This window comes from Pongo abelii, chromosome 2 (assembly GCF_028885655.2).
Source record: "Pongo abelii isolate AG06213 chromosome 2, NHGRI_mPonAbe1-v2.0_pri, whole genome shotgun sequence".
Lineage (NCBI taxonomy): Eukaryota > Metazoa > Chordata > Mammalia > Primates > Hominidae > Pongo > Pongo abelii.
In genome coordinates, this window is record NC_085928.1 from 104,826,327 (window position 1) to 104,846,432 (window position 20,106).

General features: G+C 48.6%; 1 protein-coding gene across 6 annotated transcripts in view; it reads right to left on the bottom strand.

The window, feature by feature from the left end:
* BSN (bassoon presynaptic cytomatrix protein) overlaps positions 1-20,106 on the bottom strand; it is a 116,540-nt gene that overhangs the window by 45,404 nt on the left and 51,030 nt on the right. For all 6 annotated transcript variants that reach the window (XM_009239006.4, XM_054550731.2, XM_054550732.2 and 3 more), the window contains exon 2: positions 1,361-1,769. In XM_009239006.4, coding sequence (XP_009237281.4) covers positions 1,361-1,769 — 409 coding nt within the window. The remainder of the gene's footprint in view (positions 1-1,360; positions 1,770-20,106) is intronic.

Consider the following 20,106-nt stretch of genomic DNA (forward strand, 5'->3'; position numbering starts at 1 on the left):
AGGGGATGTCCCATAGCAGTACAGTCCACCTGCCAAGACTCCCTGTTCCTGTGAGGGGCTTCTGGCTTCTCACTGGCAGAAACACACAGGTGAGCTTCCCTGGCCTTAATCGTATTGTTCCAAATTCTGAACAGCAAGCGCTTACCTAACTGAACAGTGCAGGATGGCCTGTTTCTAATCACAGATGCAATAATCACGAGCGTGCACGCCTCCTCAGGAAGCCCCCACACTCCAGGAGCAACTCCAAAAGCACTGAGTCATCTCCCCACACCGACAGCTCCTTCCTCAGAATCTCACACTTACCTCTCACAAACCACACATCCCACACCCACAGCACCTCATGGCATATATAGACCCTGACCTGTGAACAATTATTCTCACTCAGCTCCCTCCCACATGGTCCAAACGGCCCCAGCTGCTGTTAATCCCAGAGGCAGCCATGCCTGTGCCTGCAGCCAGCCTCTCTCCATCCTATCCAAAGACAGATTCTTGTGGAGAGAAACAGAGGCTTCTACTCCCAGAGGAGTAGGAGGAAATCAGCAGACCTACTCTCTTCATTTTAAAGCGATGGCCCCGACTCATTTGGTGAGACATCCCACAGTCATTCAAAGCATCCTGAACAAAGCCAGGCTGGGGCTGTGGACCCAGAGTCCTCTTGTCCTCTCGGGCGAAAAAGAAGCCAAACTCACAGAAATAGTCCTACAGGAGCCTCTTGGTGAGTGTAGCACACTGTCATCCTTGGTGAATGCTTGGTTCCCAGCCTGGTTCTTTACCCCAAGGTCATTTCTTTAGGAATGGGGTAGCTGCCCCACCACCTCAGGTCCCCAGCTGACTAGAACTAAAGCCAAGAAGAGGTGCTTCCCAGAGCCCAGCTGGAAGGCAGTTTCCTGCCTCCCCTGAAACCTTTCTCCCCTCACCAGCATCCCCATCTAGGGCCTGCTGTCAAAGAGAGAGGCCTCCTGGCCTAGGTCAGGGAAATTTGCCTCCCACTATGTCCTATAGCTGCTCATGGCCCACTCAAAATGAGTTCCATTGGGAAAAATTGTTCTTAAGATTGTCTTTGGTCCTCTCAAAGGCCATTTTTCCAGACCAAACTTGGACCAGGTTAGAAAGTATCTTCTACTCTCAGACTCCACCCAAGCTTTCAGGGGATGCAGAAATCCCTTGGGAGATCTGGTGCCAGGCCCTGTTCTTTGCTGCCACATCTTGGAACCAGGACACATCCCTGCAGAAGGACACAAATGCTGGTGGTCAAGGGAAATGACCAGGAAAAGAGAGTTGGTGAAAGAAGGGAAGGGAACAAGGGGAGGCATGGTAATGAGGTGGCAGGTGAGTGGGGAGCCGGCGCAGAGGTGGTTACCTGGGTGAGATGAGGGTTGGGGTTGAACCCACACTGGTTGCAGACCTTGTTGTGACACTGGGTGCAGGTGTTGAAGTTTGGCTGGCTGGGGGTCGACGTGAGGTCCGAAGTCTTGCATATGGGACACAGCGTGCTGCTGGGAAGGGGGGCGATCTGAGGGACGGAGTAGGGTGATGTGGGAGTGCTGCCTCTGTCCGGTGACACTGAGGGGGACCGCCCTGATCTCTGTGTCCTGCTGTCTACCTGCAGTGTCCTGCGGGGACCATCAGCCTCCTGGCCTGCTGGTCCCTGTGCCCTTGTCTCCTGGGGGCTCTCATGGCCAGGAGTGGTAGCAGAAGCCTGCTTCAGAGTTGGGGAAGCTGCTCTCTGGCTACCCAGGGGTTCCTTGGGGTCCAGTCTCCGGGAAGTGCTGAAATGACATTGAAAATGACAGTTAGAGATACAGCTTAGAGAAGCAGCTTGCGGAGGTCTCTACCAAGCTAGGTGACCCTGCCAAGCCCCATCACCACCCTCTTCCTCCTGCCCAGAAGAATCATCATGGCCCTCATTTGCTGTGTCCTGTGCTGAGCCTTGACAAGCATCTCCAACTTGAACCCTTGGCACCAGGGCACGAGGCAGGATCAAAACATGTCCTCTCACATTCTGATAAAGTGCAGACTCCGATTCAGTAGATCTGAGTAGGGCCTGCCTTGTAAGAAGCTCTAAGGTAATGCCAATACTCTGGTCTGAGGCCCATGCTTTGAGTACCAAGATTCTAAACCTACATTTAGAAATACCTGAGATGGGCGAGGTGTGGTGGCTCAAGCCTGTAATCCCAGCACTTTGGGAGGCCAAGGCAGGCAGATCACTTGAGGTCAGAAGTTCAAGACCAGCCTGCCCAACATGGTGAAACACCATCTCTACTAAAAATACAAAAATTAGCCGAGCTTGGTGGCACACACCTGTAATCCCAGCTACACGGGAGGCTGAGGCAGGAGAATCACTTGAACCCAGGAGGCAGAGGTTGCAGTGGGCAGAGATCGTGCCACTGCACTCCAGCCTGGGCAACAGAGTGAGACCCTGTCTTAGAAAAAAAAAAAAAAAAAAAAGGACTGGGTGCAGTGGCTCACACCTGGAATCCCCACACTTTGGGAGGCCAAGGTGTGCACATCAAGAGGTCAGGAGATCGAAACCATCCTGGCTAACATAGTGAAACCCCGTCTCTACTAAAAATACAAAAAATTAGCCAGGTGTGGTGGTGGGCGCCTATAGGCCCAGCTACTTGGGAGGCTGAGGCAGAAGAATGGCGTGAACCCAGGAGGTGGAGCTTGCAGTGAGCCAAGACTGTGCCACTGCACTCCAGCCTGGGCAACAGAGCGAGACTCCATTTCAAAAAAAAAGAAAAGAAAGAAATACCTAGGGCGATTTTTAAAATTCCGACTCCCAGACTGCACCCCAGTCGAATTACATAAAAATCTGTGAAGGCAAGACCCCGGCATTAGTATTTTTTCCTCCCTAGGTGATTCCAACATGAGCCCAAGTTACTATACTGAGATACTATACTGGCCAATCTGTTATATCCTGCCTTGAACCCCTTCAGAGGCTGACCCTAGATTGCTGGGGATGGGGGATACTGCAATGCCTAGTTAATGCCATCTCCTGTACCAGGGGCCTGCCTCTACACAAAGGAGCCTTCCTTCTGGTAGCCCTCTGGCAAGCCTGATGCCAGACCAAATCTACCAAGTTGGGATAAAGTGTTACTTTTCCATTAGTGTGAAGCTGGGTGGGGTTGGAGTTTCAGGATCCAGCCTTGAGGAACCACTGAGTGAGGTCCAATGCATCTAACCCTCACCTCCATCCCAATCTGGCTGCAGAGGAGCCAACAGTGTTGGGTAGTTCCATGAGGTAGAAAGCAAACTGTCAGGCTAAATGTCAATCATATATTCCTTCTCCTTTGACCCAAATTAAGTTCATCTCTGCAATTTTCCTCTTTTCCAGTTTGAAAGAGGATAAGCACAAAAAGCCAAAGGCAATGCTTTATACTGCTTCCCTGAAATTCTCTCCCTGCTTTAGTCTGTACTCATTGGGGTGAATGCTGGCACTCAGGAAACAGGGCTGACTTGCTGAGAGCAGTGTGGAGGCCCAGCCTGTGCAGGAGACTGCCCTGGTAGCTGCTGCCTCAGTGCCCCAGGAGAAGATTCTAAGTTTGCTGCCCCCATCTGAAGGCTATCTGCTTGCCAAAAAGATTTAAGAGCCAACTGGTAGGGCATCTTAGGACAAGCCATTTCAGGGGGAAGATGAGGAGCCTGCCTGGGGACACCCACCCCAAGATACTCTGCAATCCTTCCTCCCTTCTGAGGAACTGGCGGGTAGAGAAACATATCCTTGGTCTAATAAAGACTCTCCTAAAAAAAAGAAACACTATTAAATAGTGTTTAACATTCCTGTCATCAACCATCAGTGGCATAGACCTAACCATCCAGTCACAGACCCACCAATTTCTTCTTCAGCAAGACAACCAGAGTTTGAGTCCAACCCCTCAGGGCCATCTTTGCCACCAGCTGTGAAGCCTAGCATGGTGGTGGCCACAGCATCTGTGGCCCACACTGGGAACCTGGGCTTCTCTAGGCCCTTTCAGTATACTAATTTCTAGGTATCCTAAAGAAATATTTCCCACTTGTCCAAATTAATAGTTTCATTTTTTACATAAATTATTTGGGACTGGAGTTTAAAGGCAGCCCTTGAAAGCAAATCAGAAGCTACTGAGAGCCTTTTACAACATGTGAATGGGCTGTGGCCCCCTCTCCAGGCTGTGCAAGCCTTCTGAGAAATGTAGCCATTTCTATTGTATTTGTGTTGCCCAATAAGTAGCAGGCAATCTATATATACAGTGACTTTTTAAATCAATGTTGTATCACAATGTAGTCTTTCTGGAGACATTTAGGGTTCTAAACTCAGCTGTGGTGACAGTGAATAAACAAGCAATGTCTTCTGCACCCAGCAAAGTCTGCATGTAAGGGCAGTGTTCCCAGCATTGATGTGCGCCCATACGCCTCATGGTAGCCATCATGACACCTGGAGATCGCAATATATGTCCACGGTCTTTGTATTCTCCCGTCTTCCTAGATGCTTCCTTATATACTCTCCTTGATCTTCAAGCTTCCAAACACCTCCTTTTGTCTCTTAACTGCCACTGATGACCTGCTGACCATCTCACAAAAATAGTAGGACCCACCAGAAGAAACCTGCACAACCTCAGCCTCCCTACTCCTGTCCCCCAGTGTTCACCTGCCTCCTGATCCCAAGGCCCACTTCTCACCTTCACAAATTCTCCCCTCTCCTTCATCATCCATTTCCCCCTCTCTATTGGATCATTTCAATTATCATACAAACAAGCTTCTCCCATCCTAAACAACAAAAAAGTAGAAGCAGCAGTACTTTGCTCCACTACTCCTTCAGCTACTGCCCCATTTCTCTCCTCTCCTTTACAGCAAAACTCCTTAAAATAATTATCTCCACTTGCCTGGCAAGGTGACTTGCACCTGTAATCCCAACTTGGGAGACTGAGGTAGAAGGATCTCTTGAGCCCAGGAGATCAAGGTTACGGTGAGCTAGGATGACGCTACTGTGCTCCAGCCTGAGTGACAGAGCAAGACTCTGTCTCTAAAATAAATAATAAAAGAACTGCCTCCACTCACTACCTCCCACTCCTCTCCTCTCTCCCTCTCAACCTACCCCTCCAACCTGGCTTTTGCCCATCACTCCACAGACATTCCTCAGGTCACAGTCAGTAGGGATCTCCACATCATCAAATCCGACAGTCACATCTCAGTTCCTCATCTCATTTGACCACCAGCAGCACTTGATCCTGGGTGATCGCTCCCTTCTTCCTGAAATAAGTTCTCTATTTGCCTTTGGGAATACCACCTTCTCCTGAATTTCCTCCTCCTGCCTGGCCACACCTTTCTAATCTCTTCTGCAGGTTCTTCCTCATCTGCCAACCCCAGAACCCCACTCCTTACACTGGAGAGACCCAGGGCTCAGTCTTTACACAAACGTGCTTCTGTGAGTACTCACAATCCCTAAGTCTCAAGACTTACCCAGTCTCAGGGCTTTAAATCCACTTTCCACTGATACCCACCAAATGTCTATCTCTGGCCCAGAACTCTGCTCTGAACTCTTACCTGTCTAACTGCCAACTCCACATCTTCACAGAGATGCCCTGTAGGCATCTCCACCTTGACACACCCAAGCTGAGCCCCTGATCTTCCCCCTAAATGTGGGCCTCCTAGTCTCCCCCTTGGTGCCGTCTCTGCCTCCCTTCCTGTCTCATCCTAAGTCAATCCAGCAGTATATCTTGTTGGTTTCTGAAGCTGGCCACTACTACCTACTCCCTCCTCCTCACCCCACCTGGTTTGAGCCATTCTCAGTTGCCAGGATAAGGCTTTTTTTTTTTTTTTTTTGTGAGAGTCTCCTTCTGTTGCCCAGGCTGGAGCACAGTGGTGCAACCTCGGCTCACTGCAATGTATCTGGGACTACAGATGCACACCAGCACGCTTGGCTAATTTTTTGTATTTTTAGTAGAGTCGGAGTTTTGCCATGTTGGCCAGGCTGGTCTTGAACTCCTAACCTCAAGTGATCCGCCCACCTCGGCCTCCCAAAGTGCTGGGATTACAGGCATGAGCCACCAAGCCCAGCCCCAGGAAAAGGCTTTAAATACACAAGTCAGGCCACTTCTCTGTTTTGCTTAAGCCCTGCACTGGCTTCCTTTCCCTCCCAAAGGAAAAGCCAAAAGTCTTATAATGGTCCATAAGGCCCCATGAAATTTTGCCCCTTTCCCTCTGGCCTCATCTCTGATTACCCTCTCCCTGATTCCACTTCCCTTATGCCAGGCCCACTCCTGACATGTGCATTTGGCCATTGGATTTGCTGTTCTTTGTTTTTTTTTTCTTGTTTTTTTTTTCTTTAGTTTTGTTTTGTTTTTGAGATGGAGTCTCACTCTTGTCGCCCAGGCTGGAGTACAGTGCTGCAATCTCAGCTCATGGCAACCTCCGCCTCCCGGGTTCAAGCAATTCTTCTGTCTCAGCCTCCCAAGTAGCTGGGACTACAGACATGCGCCACCATGCCGGGCTAATTTTTGTATTTTTAGTAGACACGAGGTTTCACCATATTGGCCAGGTTGGTCTTGAACTCCTGACCTTGTGATCCGCCCGCCTCGGATTTGCTGTTCTTTCTGCAGACACTTGCTCCCTCTCAAGTCTTTGCTCTGGTGGCATCCTTTCAGGGACACTTACCCTGACTCTATTTAAAACTGCGCTTGTCTCCCCTGCCTCTTTGTTCTCTGTGGCACTAAGCACCTTCTGACCCATCATATAACAAATTTATTGCTTTTGTATATCCTCTGGGATCCCTGCATTAAACTGCCAGTTCTGTGTGGGCACGGTCTCCATGTGCTTTCCTCACAGCTGTGTCCCAGGGCCTACCACAGTGCCTGGCACAAACTGGATGCTCAATATTTATTTCCTGAATGGGTTGACTGTAAGCACTAAATGACTCAGAGCAGTAAAATGTGGCCCCAAAGTTTTAAAGCTGAGGAAACACGGCAAGTGCCTGACACGACACTCGGCCCTTCTCTGGGTCTGACTTCATGCAGGAGAGAACTTCAGGAACAATACCCAAAGTTCCTCCCTATAGCAGTTGGCTACACCCCCAGCCGTACCATAGAAGGCTCTGCTGACAATAATTGTGGTAATGCTGACCAAGCCCTCACCATGAGCCACCTGTCACATAGTAACTGCTTTAAGCCTCACAGCAAATTCACTGGGTAGGATCTATTTTGCCCATTTTACAGATGAGAAAACTGCCACACATAAAAGTTAAGTAACATACAAAGCCACCATGACTTGCAAATGGTGGAACTGGGATTCCAATATCTAGACCACCAGTCCATGTCCTTAACCACATCCCACACTGCCTTTCTAGGGTAGCTGTAGAGGGGGAAGAAAGCATTGCAGTTTGGGTTCTTTGGATTATTTTTTCTGAAGAGCTGCTTACATGGAAGCTCCCTGGGAAGAGGTTTCACCATTTTGCTCCCCACTATATCCTTAGGACCCAGCGCCACGCTTGGCATTGAATGGACACTCAATAAGCACATGCACAATGACCAGAACAATGTGTGAACAGTAGAATGAGCTCACAGAGTGGGGCTGGGCTAGGGCCATGACACCATTCACCTGGGACTTAACTAGTAACGCTGAGAGACTCAGAGAGAAAATGACTCCAACAATAGATATTCATTCACTCATTCAGGCATTCACATTTACTGACCCCTGGATTAGTTCCAGGCCCTATAATAGGTATTGATGGTATAAAGGAATGATATCTCTTCAATGGAAGGTGGGTCCACAGGTGTTCATATTGCTATTCTTCACATCTTATACATGTTGTATAGGTATTCTTATATTCTTTATAAAGTCATTTAATATTTAATTAAAATTTTTTTTTAAATGATTCATATAGGAGTCCAGTCCTCCAAGAGCCTCTGATCTAGAGTAGAGACAGATGTGCAAACAAATCCCTGCAAGACACACTGCTGCATGGTCCAGTGATGGACAGAAGCAGAAGTCTTTGAGGATGAGAAGACATTTAAACTGGGTCTTAAAAGATGGGCTGTTCATGCCAAGGTGACAGGGCATGCTAGGCAGAGGCAACAGCATGCACGAAGACCCAGAGACACAGCAGAGCATGCTCAGTCTGAGTAGCTATGCAGGGTAAGCTTGGAAGACATAAGTCATTGCTGCTCCCAGCACCTAGAACAGCTCCCAGCAATCATGTGATAGTGTGTGTTGAACTACCTGAGCTAATTGGGAAGCTAAAAGCTAAAATGAGCAGATATTGTAAGGTTTTCATATAGGGGAATGTTTAGGGTCTCTTCAAGGAGAAGAAGATGATGAGGTAGGGAAACCAGTGAGAATAAGGCACTGGCCCAGGAGATAGTCTGTGTGGCAAGAGGAAGGGAAGGTACAGCAGCGGGTATTCTGGCTTTGGCTCCAGAGAGGAGTGTTCCTTTTAATTGAGATGAGGAATCCAGGGAGAGAAGTCAATTAGTGGGTGAGAAATGGGAAGTGAAATCACAAAATCACAAGTTTGGGTTTGGTTTGGTTGTGTTGAGGTGGGGGTAGGGGGTAAGAGACATTAAGAGATGGGTCACAGCTTCAGTTCAATTCAGGTAAGTGTAGATAGTTTTATCTGGGATAGTTGCAGGTCTTGTTCACAGACAATTCTCAGGCTAGAAATCACCCAGAGAGCAGTGGTCCAAGAAAGCTTTGTGGGGAGGACCAAAGTTTGTAGGAGTAGAGGAGATGTCAGAACCAGAGAAGTCAGAGAAAGGAGAAAAAAGAGAATGACCCCACAGGATTATAGAAGTTCCCATGAGGAGGAGCACTCAACAATGCCCCATGCCATGATGAGTCTACATATATGAAAGCCGAGAAGTCACAGGAAGAAAGGCTACACCCATGAGTGCCACACACCATATATGCCCAAGCCCTGTCCCAAACCAGTCCAGCTTGGGAGGGGCCGGTTCCTTCTCCAGCTGAACACAAGGGCCCACTGTGGCAGGAGCTCCAGGGGTCATAACTGTCTGTGCCACACACCTGAACACACATTCCATGAGAGCCACAGTGACTACACCCGTCCAAGGCCTCCTCAGGAGGGAAGAGGTAAGCCCTCCAGGAGGCTCTTCTTAAGAGACACAAAGGTCTCCACTAAAATAAGGCTGTTGGGCAAGAGAAAGAAGGGAATGAGGAAAAAGAGAGGGAGGTGTCCACAGGCAGGACCCAGCCCACCCCAAGGAAGACTTGGTCTTGTGGATGTGGCCTCATCAGCACAGAGGCCCCTTGAGGCCAGTGCTCCTCCCAGCAGCCATGGGAGTCCTATTGCTGGGGAGGGCCAGGGTAAGGGTGTGTAAGCAAGGAGGGGAGAGGGGTGCCGCCATAAAGGAGATACAGGAGACAGGAAGGGCAGAGAGATGAAGGAGTGGCTAGGAGCCAAACAGGGAAGACTAGAAATGCCTTACCTAGGGACAAATTATATATATATATATATATATATATATATATATATATATATATATATATATAAAATGTATTTTATTTTTTAATTTTACTTTAAGTTCTGGGACACATGTGCAGAACCTGCAGATTTGTTATATAGGTATACATGTGCCATGGTGGTTTGCTACACCTATCAACCCGTCATCTAGGTTTTAAGCCCCACATGCATTAGGTATTGGGACAAATATATTTTTAAGATGGCCAAGAAAGGTAAACAATGTAGAAACAGCCAGATTTCTACCAGCTTTTCTTCCTTTCAGCATTTAAGGCTATTAGCTGATCAGAAACAATCTTAACTCAGAGCTGTTTGCCAAGGCAGGAAGGAGCCCCCTGGCCACAGGAGGGCTGCTGGGAAGGGGAACAGAGAAAATTCAGTTAGCCTCTCCCCCACCAATCCTTAGTACCCTATGGCCTCCTGTCCCAACCCATGACCACTGCTGGGAGACATAATCCCGATTGCACTGGTGAGAGGCTGGGCTCCCCTCTGTCAGAAGCCCCCAGAAAGGCACAAGGCCAGCAAGCGTCAGTGACTAAAAAATGCTTCAGACACCAGTGACGTCCATAATGGCAGAACCACCAGGAGAGATGTGGCTGCCCTGGTGCACAGTGGGAAGGAGGGCCTGACCAGGCTGATTCAGACCAGATGGAAAAGCTGCCAGGCATGGAGCCAGTGCAGGCGCCAGAGGGAAAACCAAACTGGGCCCCACAAGGCAGCATTCCAGAGCATGCCCCCCACCGCCTTCAGTTGAGGATTTGAAAGAAATGTTTCCCATTAATAAATGGCTGTCTTTGTTCACCAGGAGGGGAGTGAACTTAAAGAAACTGTTTCTCTAAGTCAGAGTGGCCAGAAGAGCCCCACAGCTTCAAAAGAGGTTTTGATAAATTCATGGCTGACCTTTCTGTAATGGGCAATTACGGATGGGCAGATGCTGTGGGAGGACCCTCTCCTTTGAGTTCCAGGGCAGGAAAGACTACTGGGCCACCCCAGTGGTTCCTGTGCACCCAGGCAGCAAAGCAGAGGCTGTGGAGCAGTGGGTACTGGGGCCAGGTCCAGTGTCCTAGAGCTTCTCTCTCAGGAATGGATATGAGAATCTAGAAAGTTTAGGCTTAGAAAAAAATTCCAGTTTTTGCACAAGAAAACATATCCTGGCCTGCCCAGCCTTCAAGCCAGTGGCCTCCTGCCTTTTTAATCATGTGCCTCTAACAATAAAACATGTTTCAGCATCTCCAACATATGAATATTCATCTACCAATTATATAAATGCATATTTTTTATAAAACCCACCTCCCCAAATGGAAAAGTTTTAAAAGATGAGATAGACAATAAATGTAAACAGAAATTTCCATATGTTCTGCCTTGTCCCTCCCGTATCCCTCAACCCCTTGGCATATGTGTCCTAGTTGAGGCCACTGCTAAGAAAATTCTTAAACTCTCAATCTCCAGTCCTTAAAATAGTCTCTGTTGGTTTCCCAGACCAGATTCAGTCCTACCCTCCACCAGGCTCCATGGAAAGTGTACTTAGGTCAGTGACAGGGAGGCCCCCAGCCATCAAGGGCTGGCCTCATCAGCTTCCTGATTGTCCTAGGGGCCAAAAAGAATTTGCAGTGCTGACAGCAATAGCATAAAGGTAAGGATCTCCATAACACGCAGCCACAGCCACAGAAAGAGCCTGTGATTGCCCAAGAAGATGGCATCATGGACTCAAAGCCTCTAAGGTGCTGTCTGCTGGCTAGAGAGGGAAGGTACCACACCCAGGGTTCCTGGGCAGGGTGAGAGGTCATGCCATAGGCAGAGCTCCCTTGAGGCTGACATCTTCTCTTCCTAACTTCCCAGCCCCTTTAAGTTGTAGTCCCACTCTGATGGTAAGTTTCCAAGACCCAAAAGACCCCAGAGTAACCCAGAGAGCTAGGTCCTTGGTAGAGCTGGGGACAAAGCACCATGGTGGCCTGGTGACGCCAGGTATATACTGATGCACTTGGGCAGACATGCACTCAACATCCCTGAGCAGACAAACCCACATGAAGGAACCATCAGTGTTACCAGGTACCTGCCACCTCCACTCATCCTTTCCACTCAGAAATGTCTGGCAGGTAGGACTCTTCCTGTGGCCAAATAACAAGGCTCAATTTGGTCCAGGCCAGCCTGTTTGGGCCAGAAGAGAACATGTTTAAGGCAGTGAGCTCTGACTGCTGTGATGTTGCTGAGAGAAAGAGTCCGGCATGAGACTGCAGGTGGGTAAGCAAGGAGAGAATGTGACAAGAGGGACTGGTAGGAACAAGACTTGCTGCCATTAAACATAGGCTAGAAGAAGCTGCCAGCATCAGACAGGAAGACCACCAGGAGTCTGAGAGCAAGGGGAAGCCAGGCCACAAATGCCACAAGAGTAAACCTTGGGGACCTCAATCCCCAGCCCTGTGGCCTGAGTGGGTCTGCTAGATTGAGAACATCTTTCAGGGTAAATTGATTTGCTTTTGGTTTCCTCTGGGACCAGCTAGTCTCCAGAATCCAGAGCAAGGATGGGAAATAAGGGTAACTTTCCTTTAACCCCAATAAATTGGTAGTGACTGCCTGGGAGGTGGGTTTGGGAAGGATTCATGGGAAAGATTGTTACCACCAATTAAGCACAAAGGCCATGGGCTTGTCATCCATGATGTAGAACAAAACCAAACCCTTAGACCTGCCTCAAGTGACATCCATATTCTTGTAGTGTCTCACTAAGAATCGCACCAAGCCCACCTCAGGCCAAATTCTAGAAAGAGACCAGTGGGTATACAGTAGTGGTTCATGTGGCGTTTACCTTTGATCTTCCCCTCAGTCCCATTTTTACCTCTATCCCATGGCTTTTCCAGAATAGCAAGAGCTATATGTGGCCACCAGTCAGCTGACGTGTCAAATGCCATGAGCTCAGTATAACTTTAAAGACTGAATGTCGGCTGGGCGTGGTGGCTCACGCCTGTAATCCCAGCACTTTGGGAGGCCAAGGCGGGTGGATCACGAGGCCAGGAGATCAAGACCATCCTGGCTAACACGGTGAAACCCCGTCTCTACTAAAAATACAAAAAATTCGCCGGGCGTGGTGGTGGGCGCCTGTAGTCCCACCTACTTGGGAGGCTGAGGCAGGAGAATGGTGTGAACCTGGGAGGGAGAGCTTGCAGTGAGCCGAGATCACGCCACTGCACTCCAGCCTGGGCGACAGAGTGAGACTCCGTCTCACAAAAAAAAAAAAAAAAAAAAAAAAAAAAGACTGAATGTCTCTTGCACCATGGTGCTGGTGACAAGCACTGTGTGAATGATGGCTCATCTGAGGGCAAGTAAGTAGTGGTGAGGTTACTACTCCTTTAATCACAGCATCTCCATGTATGTCTTAGGGAATTTATCTCTAGAAGTTTTTATTCATTCATTCATTTAAAAAGAACTCATAGAAACCATGTTTCCTGAGTTCTTGAATGTCTGAACACATCTTCATGACCTTTACACTTGAACTACAGCTGGGCATGGGGGCTCACACCTGTAATCCCAGCACTTTGGGAGGCCAAGGCAGGCGGATCACTTGAGGTCAGGAGTTTGAGACCAGCCTGGCCAACATGGAGAAACCCCGTCTCTACCAAAACCACACACACACACACACAAAATTAGCCAGGCCTAGTGGCACACACCTGTAGTCCCAGCTACTTGGGAGGTTGAGGCAGGAGAATTGCTTGAACCCAGGAGGCAGAGGTTGCAGTGAGCCGAGATTGCACCACTCCACTCCTGCCTGGGCAACAGAGCAAAAACTCTGCCTCAAAAAAAAATAATAATAATAAAAAAACTTGAACAACAGGTTGGCTGGATATAAATTCTGGGTTTTCACTTTCTCTCCCTGAGGACTTCAGAGATATAGCTAGCCCCTCTGTTTTCTGTTGTTGATTATTACTGTGGAGAGCTCTGGGCCAGCCTTTCTCTCTCTCTCTCTCTCTCTCTCTCTCTCTCTCTCTCTCTCTCTCTATATATATATATACACACATATATATGTATATATATATATACACACATATATGTATATATATACACACATATATGTATATATATATACACATATATGTATATATATATACATATATGTGTGTATATATATATACGTGTGTATATATATATGTGTATATATATACACACATATATATATATGTATATATAAACTTTTCCCCTTTGGATGCAATAGAACTATTTTTTTCTCTTTGGAATTGAGTGACATCACCAAGATATGTTTTTGGGTTGAATATGTGTGTTTTTCCTAAAATTCAGTCTGGCCTTTCTTTTTTTGTTTGTTTTTTTTTGTTTGTTTTTTTCTTTAGATGGAGTTTCACTCTTGTTGCCCAGTCTGGAGTGCAATGGCACTATCTCTACTCACTGCCATCTCTGCCTCCCAGGTTCAAGCAATTCTCCTGCCTCAGCCTCCCAAGTAGCTGGGATTATAGGCATGTGCCACCATGCCCAGGTAGTTTTTGTATTTTCAGTAGAGACGGGGTTTCTCCATGTTGGTCAGGCTGGTCTGAAACTCCTGACCTCAGGTGATCTGCCTGCCTTGGCCTCCCAAAGTGCTGGGATTACAGGTGTGAGCCACCGTGCCTGGCCCCTGGCCTTTCAAACGAAAGATTTATGTGTTCTTTTATTTCAGGGGGAAAGTTTTCTTCCATTATATCTTTGAATATTTTTGTGTTCCATTTGTTTTGTTCTCTTCTCCAGAGATACCAATTATACCTATTTTGAATTTCCTGTTTTTCTATTGTCTGAACTGCTGGCAACCCATAGTTTTCCCCTCACCTGCCACACCCTGCTCAATTCCTTGGGTAATTCCACCTCCCTAGTAACTCCTTGGCATCACACAGGGCTCAAAGATACTCCCTAAGCTTGTCCGCATATGTTGGCTTTGCTAACCAGTCCAATAGATCATTATTTGTTTTGGCCCTCTGGACTCTGACAAGTGTCCCTCGAAAATCCTCCATCCTGGACTGATTTTGATCCTGGACTTGAAAAATCATTATTTGGCCGGGCGCGGTGGCTCACGCCTTTAATCCCAGCACTTTGGAAGGCCGAGGCGGGCAGATCACAAGGTCAGGAGATCGAAACCATCCTGGCTAACACAGTGAAACCCCATCTCTACTAAAAACACAAAAAATTAGCCAGGCATGGCGGCATGCGCCTGTAATCCCAGCTACTTGGGAGGCTGGGGAAGGAGGATGGCGTGAACCCGGGAGGCGGAGCTTGCAGTGAGCTGAGATTGCACCACTGCACTCCAGCCTAGGCAACAGAATGAGACTCTGTCTCAAAAAAAAAAAAAAATCATTATTTGTTTGTTGTATTTCAGGTTACAGGTGTTTGTTATTTTTGTTGAAGGTAAAGTTTTCTTTTCTGTTTCTTATTCCTCTTGCAGTTTTTGGAAGGAAAAAATGTCTTTTTTCCTACTTAGTCATCAGACTTGGGTAATAGCTCATCAGCAGGAAATTCCTAGGGGAGCTAGGACAGGTGGGAGCTCATGCTGGGAGCCAAGAGAAGTAGAGGGAGGGAAGAGAAGGCAGGCAGGTGGCCAGGCCAGAGTCACTACCCAGAGCCAAGACCTAGGTCAGCAGCTCCTTGAGGAGCTCCCCCTATGATCTCCTAGACTCTCCAGATGACCCTGGCCTGGGACACCAGAAGAACCCAAGACATTGACATTTCTCTGAGAAGTCACAGTGCATTCCTGCACTAAGACCTTCCTGGCCTTTCCAGTCTACAGTGACTGGGGCACCTTTTAAGAGTGTTCTAGGCCAACCAGGTATCTCCATGTGTTCCCCTACTAGGCTCAGCTTTCTGAGGGAACGTCTAACTGGCCAGGTAAATTCTCAGCCACCTTTCCACAGACTTCTAAGGAGCTTTGGCCCCAGTGCCAGCCCTCTTCACATTTCCCAACCTCGTCTTCTGGGAGTACCATGGCTCTCAAGTATAGCCCAGGAGTTCTGATGCAGCCCAAGTCACGGAGGCTCCTGCTCCCCAGCCAGCCCCAGGCTTACAGACACCTGCATTAAGACCCCACATGACACAACTTTGGGTTGTGTAGCATCACAGTGTTCTGACCCAGGTCAGCTCCTAAAGCTAGGAAGCTCAAATCAGGAGACTGAAGTCATTACATAAAGCTGAGCCAGCTTTTCCCAGGTTCCAGCTACTGCAAATCCTACTACTACAGCCTTTTACCAAGGCGACAATGCTGTGCTTGTCAGCTCTCGTCAAAATTTTGCTGCAATCTGGAAGTCAAGATAAACTAAGAGAAAACTGCAAGCCTTTGTGACTAGGGAGGAAGCAAGCCACTTCCCATAGTCCTGCCCCAAACAGGGCAGAAGCCAGGACTCTGACTCAGAAACCTCAAGTTCCTGACCAGTCATCAGACCCAATACTGATGAGAGACTCAGCACTCAGCCTGCCCTTAGGGGCTGCCTGGACACATCTTTAGCCCACAAAGATGGCTAAGGGTCTACTTCACACTCAGCCCTGCTCTAGGCACAGGAAGAGAGATACAGGCCAACAATGCAGTTGGCAAGATCACCCAATGTCTGCATCACTATGCAGACACTAAATGCATGCATGAATTCGCTGAACATCTGCTGTGCTCAGGGGACTGGACTGGCCCCAGAAACATCCCAGTGTATGAGGCATCCCAGAGCCTCCTGTTTGAGACTTCCAGGGAAACCCTGCCTGGGACCCCTTAATACCTTTCTAATGGGAAGTCAGTGGAATTAAAAAACAATGCCTATTGTCTATTTTGTGGGAGAAAGAAACACCAAGCTAATATCTATTCATCCCATGTTAAAAACTTCTCTGTCCAGAAATCAGGCCTACTTGCTTTTTTTTTTTTTTTTTTTGAGACAAAATTTCACTCTTGTTGCCCAGGCTGGAGTGCAGTGGTGTGATATTGGCTCACTGCAACCTCCGCCTCCCAGGTTCAAGCAATTCTCCTGACTCAGCCTCCTGAGTAGCTGGGATTACAGGCCTGAGCGACCACACCCAGCTAATTTTTTGTATTTTTAGTAGAGATGGGGTTTCACCATGTTGGCCAGGCAGATCTTGAACTCCTGATCTCAGGTGATCCACCCCCCTAGAAATAAGAGGTAGTAAAATAAGAATGAACCCCTCCAAACTCTATCTTTGCCTTGCAATTTCAAATTTATTGCAATCAAAAGAATACAAAGCAAGTGTTCTCACACACAAAACTCCCATCTATCACATACAAAAGCATGGGAACTTGAACGTGCATGTGTGTGTTTGGTGGGAGGGGTCAGTGGTCTGGGGGCTCCCAGAAGGAGAAACCAATGTGGGCTGGCAGAGTCTCAGAAAACCCTGGAGGAAGCCATGGGGAAGGGGGGTGGTTCCAGAGAAAAGTGGGCCATCTGGCTTTCCTCTACACACATTGACCACAGAGTCCCCAGAGTTTGGCACAGGGCCTGGCCCAGAGCAGAGCTCAGTAAATGTTTGTGGATTGAATGACCCATGGGCTCGGGTGATTGATCAGGGAAGCAGAGGCTCTGTGTGGTAGCGGTGGCTGGCACACTGGGCATAGAACACAGAGGACCCACTGCAATAATCCTGGGGCCTGCAAGGGCATCCCAGGCCGACGATAGACAAGTCTAGGGGAGAAAAGACTCTGAAGCCTGGTACGGAGACATGAGAGTAGGCCCTGCTTAGGAGTCTCACTCAGACAGCCTGTTTGAAAAAGGCCTGGCTTTCCTGTGGTAGCTGCCACAATCACAGTCACATGTGTGAAAGCTCGTACCAGTTATATTGTGCTAAGTGCTCACTCTTCCCACCTAATCCCACCATATACATGTCAGGCACAGCTGCATATGCAGGGTTACCACCCGACCCTGGTCATACTTGCCCACAGCCTCCAAAGCACTCTACCGTGTGGCTCCTCCTATCTAGGCAGTTTTTCCTCTTCCTGCACTGCCTTTGGCAGGGATTCCTGAGGCTCCTCATCTGACCCCCACCTCTACCAGCTCATGCTCTATTCTCTTTCTACAAGGCAGTTTCCTTAAAAGCCAATTCAGGCCAGGCGTGCGGTGGCTCACACCTATAGTCCCAGCACTTTGGGAGGCTGAGGTGGGAGGATCGCTTGTGCCTAGGAGTTTGAAACCAGCCTGGGCAACATAGGGAGATCCCATCTCTACAAAAAATAAAAAAAAAAAAGTTGGCCAAGCATGGTGGCATGTGCCTGTGGTCCCAGCTTCTTGAGAGCCTGAGGCAAATGGATCCCTTGAGCCTAGGAGGTTGAGGTTGCAGTAAGCTATGATTGCACCACTGTGCTCTGCAGTCCAGCCTAGGTGACAGAGTGAGACACTGTCTCAAAGAAAAAAAAAAAAAAAAAAGTCAATTTAACCTTCAAAACCTGGTTTAAGCATCCTGCCCTCTATGGGCCCTCGCCAGATTCCTCAGTTCCCAGAAATCTGTTGTGCCTTCCTGCAGACTTTTCATGGCCTCATGCAGGAGGGCTCCTTGTGTGCTTGTGGGCCCCCTCTGGCCTCCCTCTCTCTCCTCACCTGCATGCAGCATGAAGCTAAATGCCCAGACAGGGCTGGTGCTAAGGACATACTGACCTACTGAATGCAATTCTTCTTTTTTTTTTTTTCCAAGACGGAGTCTTGCTCTGTCACCCAGGCTAGAGTGCAGTGGCACGATCTCGGCTCACTGCAACCTCTGCCTCCTGGGTTCAAGCAATTCTCCTGCCTCAGCCTCTCAAGTAGCTGGGATTACAGGCACCTGCCACCATGCCCGGCTAATTTTTCTATTTTTAGTAGAGACAGGGTTTCACCATGTTGGCCAGGCTGGTGTTGAACTCCTGACCTCGTGATCCACCCACTTCAGCCTACCAAAGTGCTGGGATTATAGGCGTGAGCCACCACGCCAAGCCTGAATGCAATTTTTTATAAGGCTTATGAAAGACGTTGAGACTGATTTAAAAATGCCATCTCAAGACGGTAACTGAGACTCAAGATTCCAGCAGGAAAAACATCCCCTATTCTAAATAATACCCACTGCAACATCAAAGGACATTTAAAAAGGAAAGCCATCCACCACTTTCCAGCCTTTGACATTACCGTGTCCATGGTTCCACATGCCTGTCAGCCTAGTTGCAAAAAAATGTACATAGATGGTGGCCTGTTTTCCTTTCTTGCCAACTATGCAGTCTTTCCTCTGTGGTTTTCTTGTTTTTCACTTCTGAAGGGTCTAACTCAGAAGGAGAATCTAATACCTATCTGTGGCACTTTGGCTCCTGCCTTTCCTTCTCTCTCAGCCTGTGAGAGTCAGGAAGGTGCTGGGGGGTTCATTTCTAGATTCTCCCTGTGGACAATTCTCCTATTGGCCACTTGGGGAGATTGCCTCCCGCTGGCAGAGACCACCCAGTGAGAGGCTTCCTGCAGGAGATGACCTCCGTCCCTCCATACCTTCCTCCCATTCTTCCCTCCCGCCTCAGAGATTGATTCTCAGTCCCCCTCACTGTTCAGCCTGATGTGGGGTAACAGCCACGAAGGCCCGGCCTAAGGCCAAAACCTCCCATCCAAGGAGCCATCAATCCCTTTCAGGTGGCTGGACCCACCCTTGACTAGAAGAGGCCCTCCCTCTGGTATACTGATCACCAGGAGCTCCCTCCTCTACTCTCTTCCTCTTTCCAGGGCTCAGCGTCTGGGGAGCACAGATTCAGGGATGCCCATGTTCCTACCTGACATGTTTTCACACATTGAGAGCATTAAATTCAGCTACTGTGGCCTAAATTCCATCAAGACAGATGCTCTCATAAAGGAAATATCTGCCTGAGAGTGGTGACTAAGATCTGAGAAAAAAGCGTGATGAACTACCGTGTGCACACGTGCATGTGTGTGTAGTGTGTGCTCACACGTGAGTGTTCACATGCACTGTGTGCATGTGTGTGTGAGCATGTGACAGCATATGTGATCACACTCTCCATGGCACGTAGCTAGCCACTAACTAGTGAGTAATATACTGCCAAGCAGTCCTGCTCCCAAAGAGAAGGGCAAGTGCTCTGAGGGACTAGCCCAGCCCTGAATCACCACAGAATGCCTGGGCCGGACTGAGCCAACAGAGGGACCAGGGCCACCCCAGCATGAGGAAATGCAGTGCCAAATGCCCAGTAGGCACTGAGAAAACATTAGCCTTGACTTCCTCCCTTTCTTCCTTCCCTGGCTTGACAACAAGTGGAGTGGGCAGGAAGCCTGGATTCTGATGCCAAAATCTTCAGGGTAGTAGGAAGTAATGAGAAGTCCAGGCAGCAGTGTTAAGGGAGAGATAATGGTAGAACTGTACGGCCTGTGTCTGACAAAAGAGGAGAGACCAGGGTCTGAGAGCCAAGCTCACGCAAAGGCCCCCTGGCCCAGATGATCAGGCAAGTGCATGGGGGTCTGCACAGCCCTGCTGAGGGAGTAAGGAGAATATTGCAAACTGAGGCACCCACCACCATGTCCGGCTAATTTTTGTATTTTTAGTAGAGACGGGGTTTCACCATGTTGGCCAGGCTGGTCTCCAACTCCTGACCTCAGGTGATCCGCCCGCCTCGGCCTCCCAAAGTGCTGGGATTACAGGTGTGAGCCACCGTGTCCAGCCTGCAAATAATATTTTGGCATGGTCAGGTT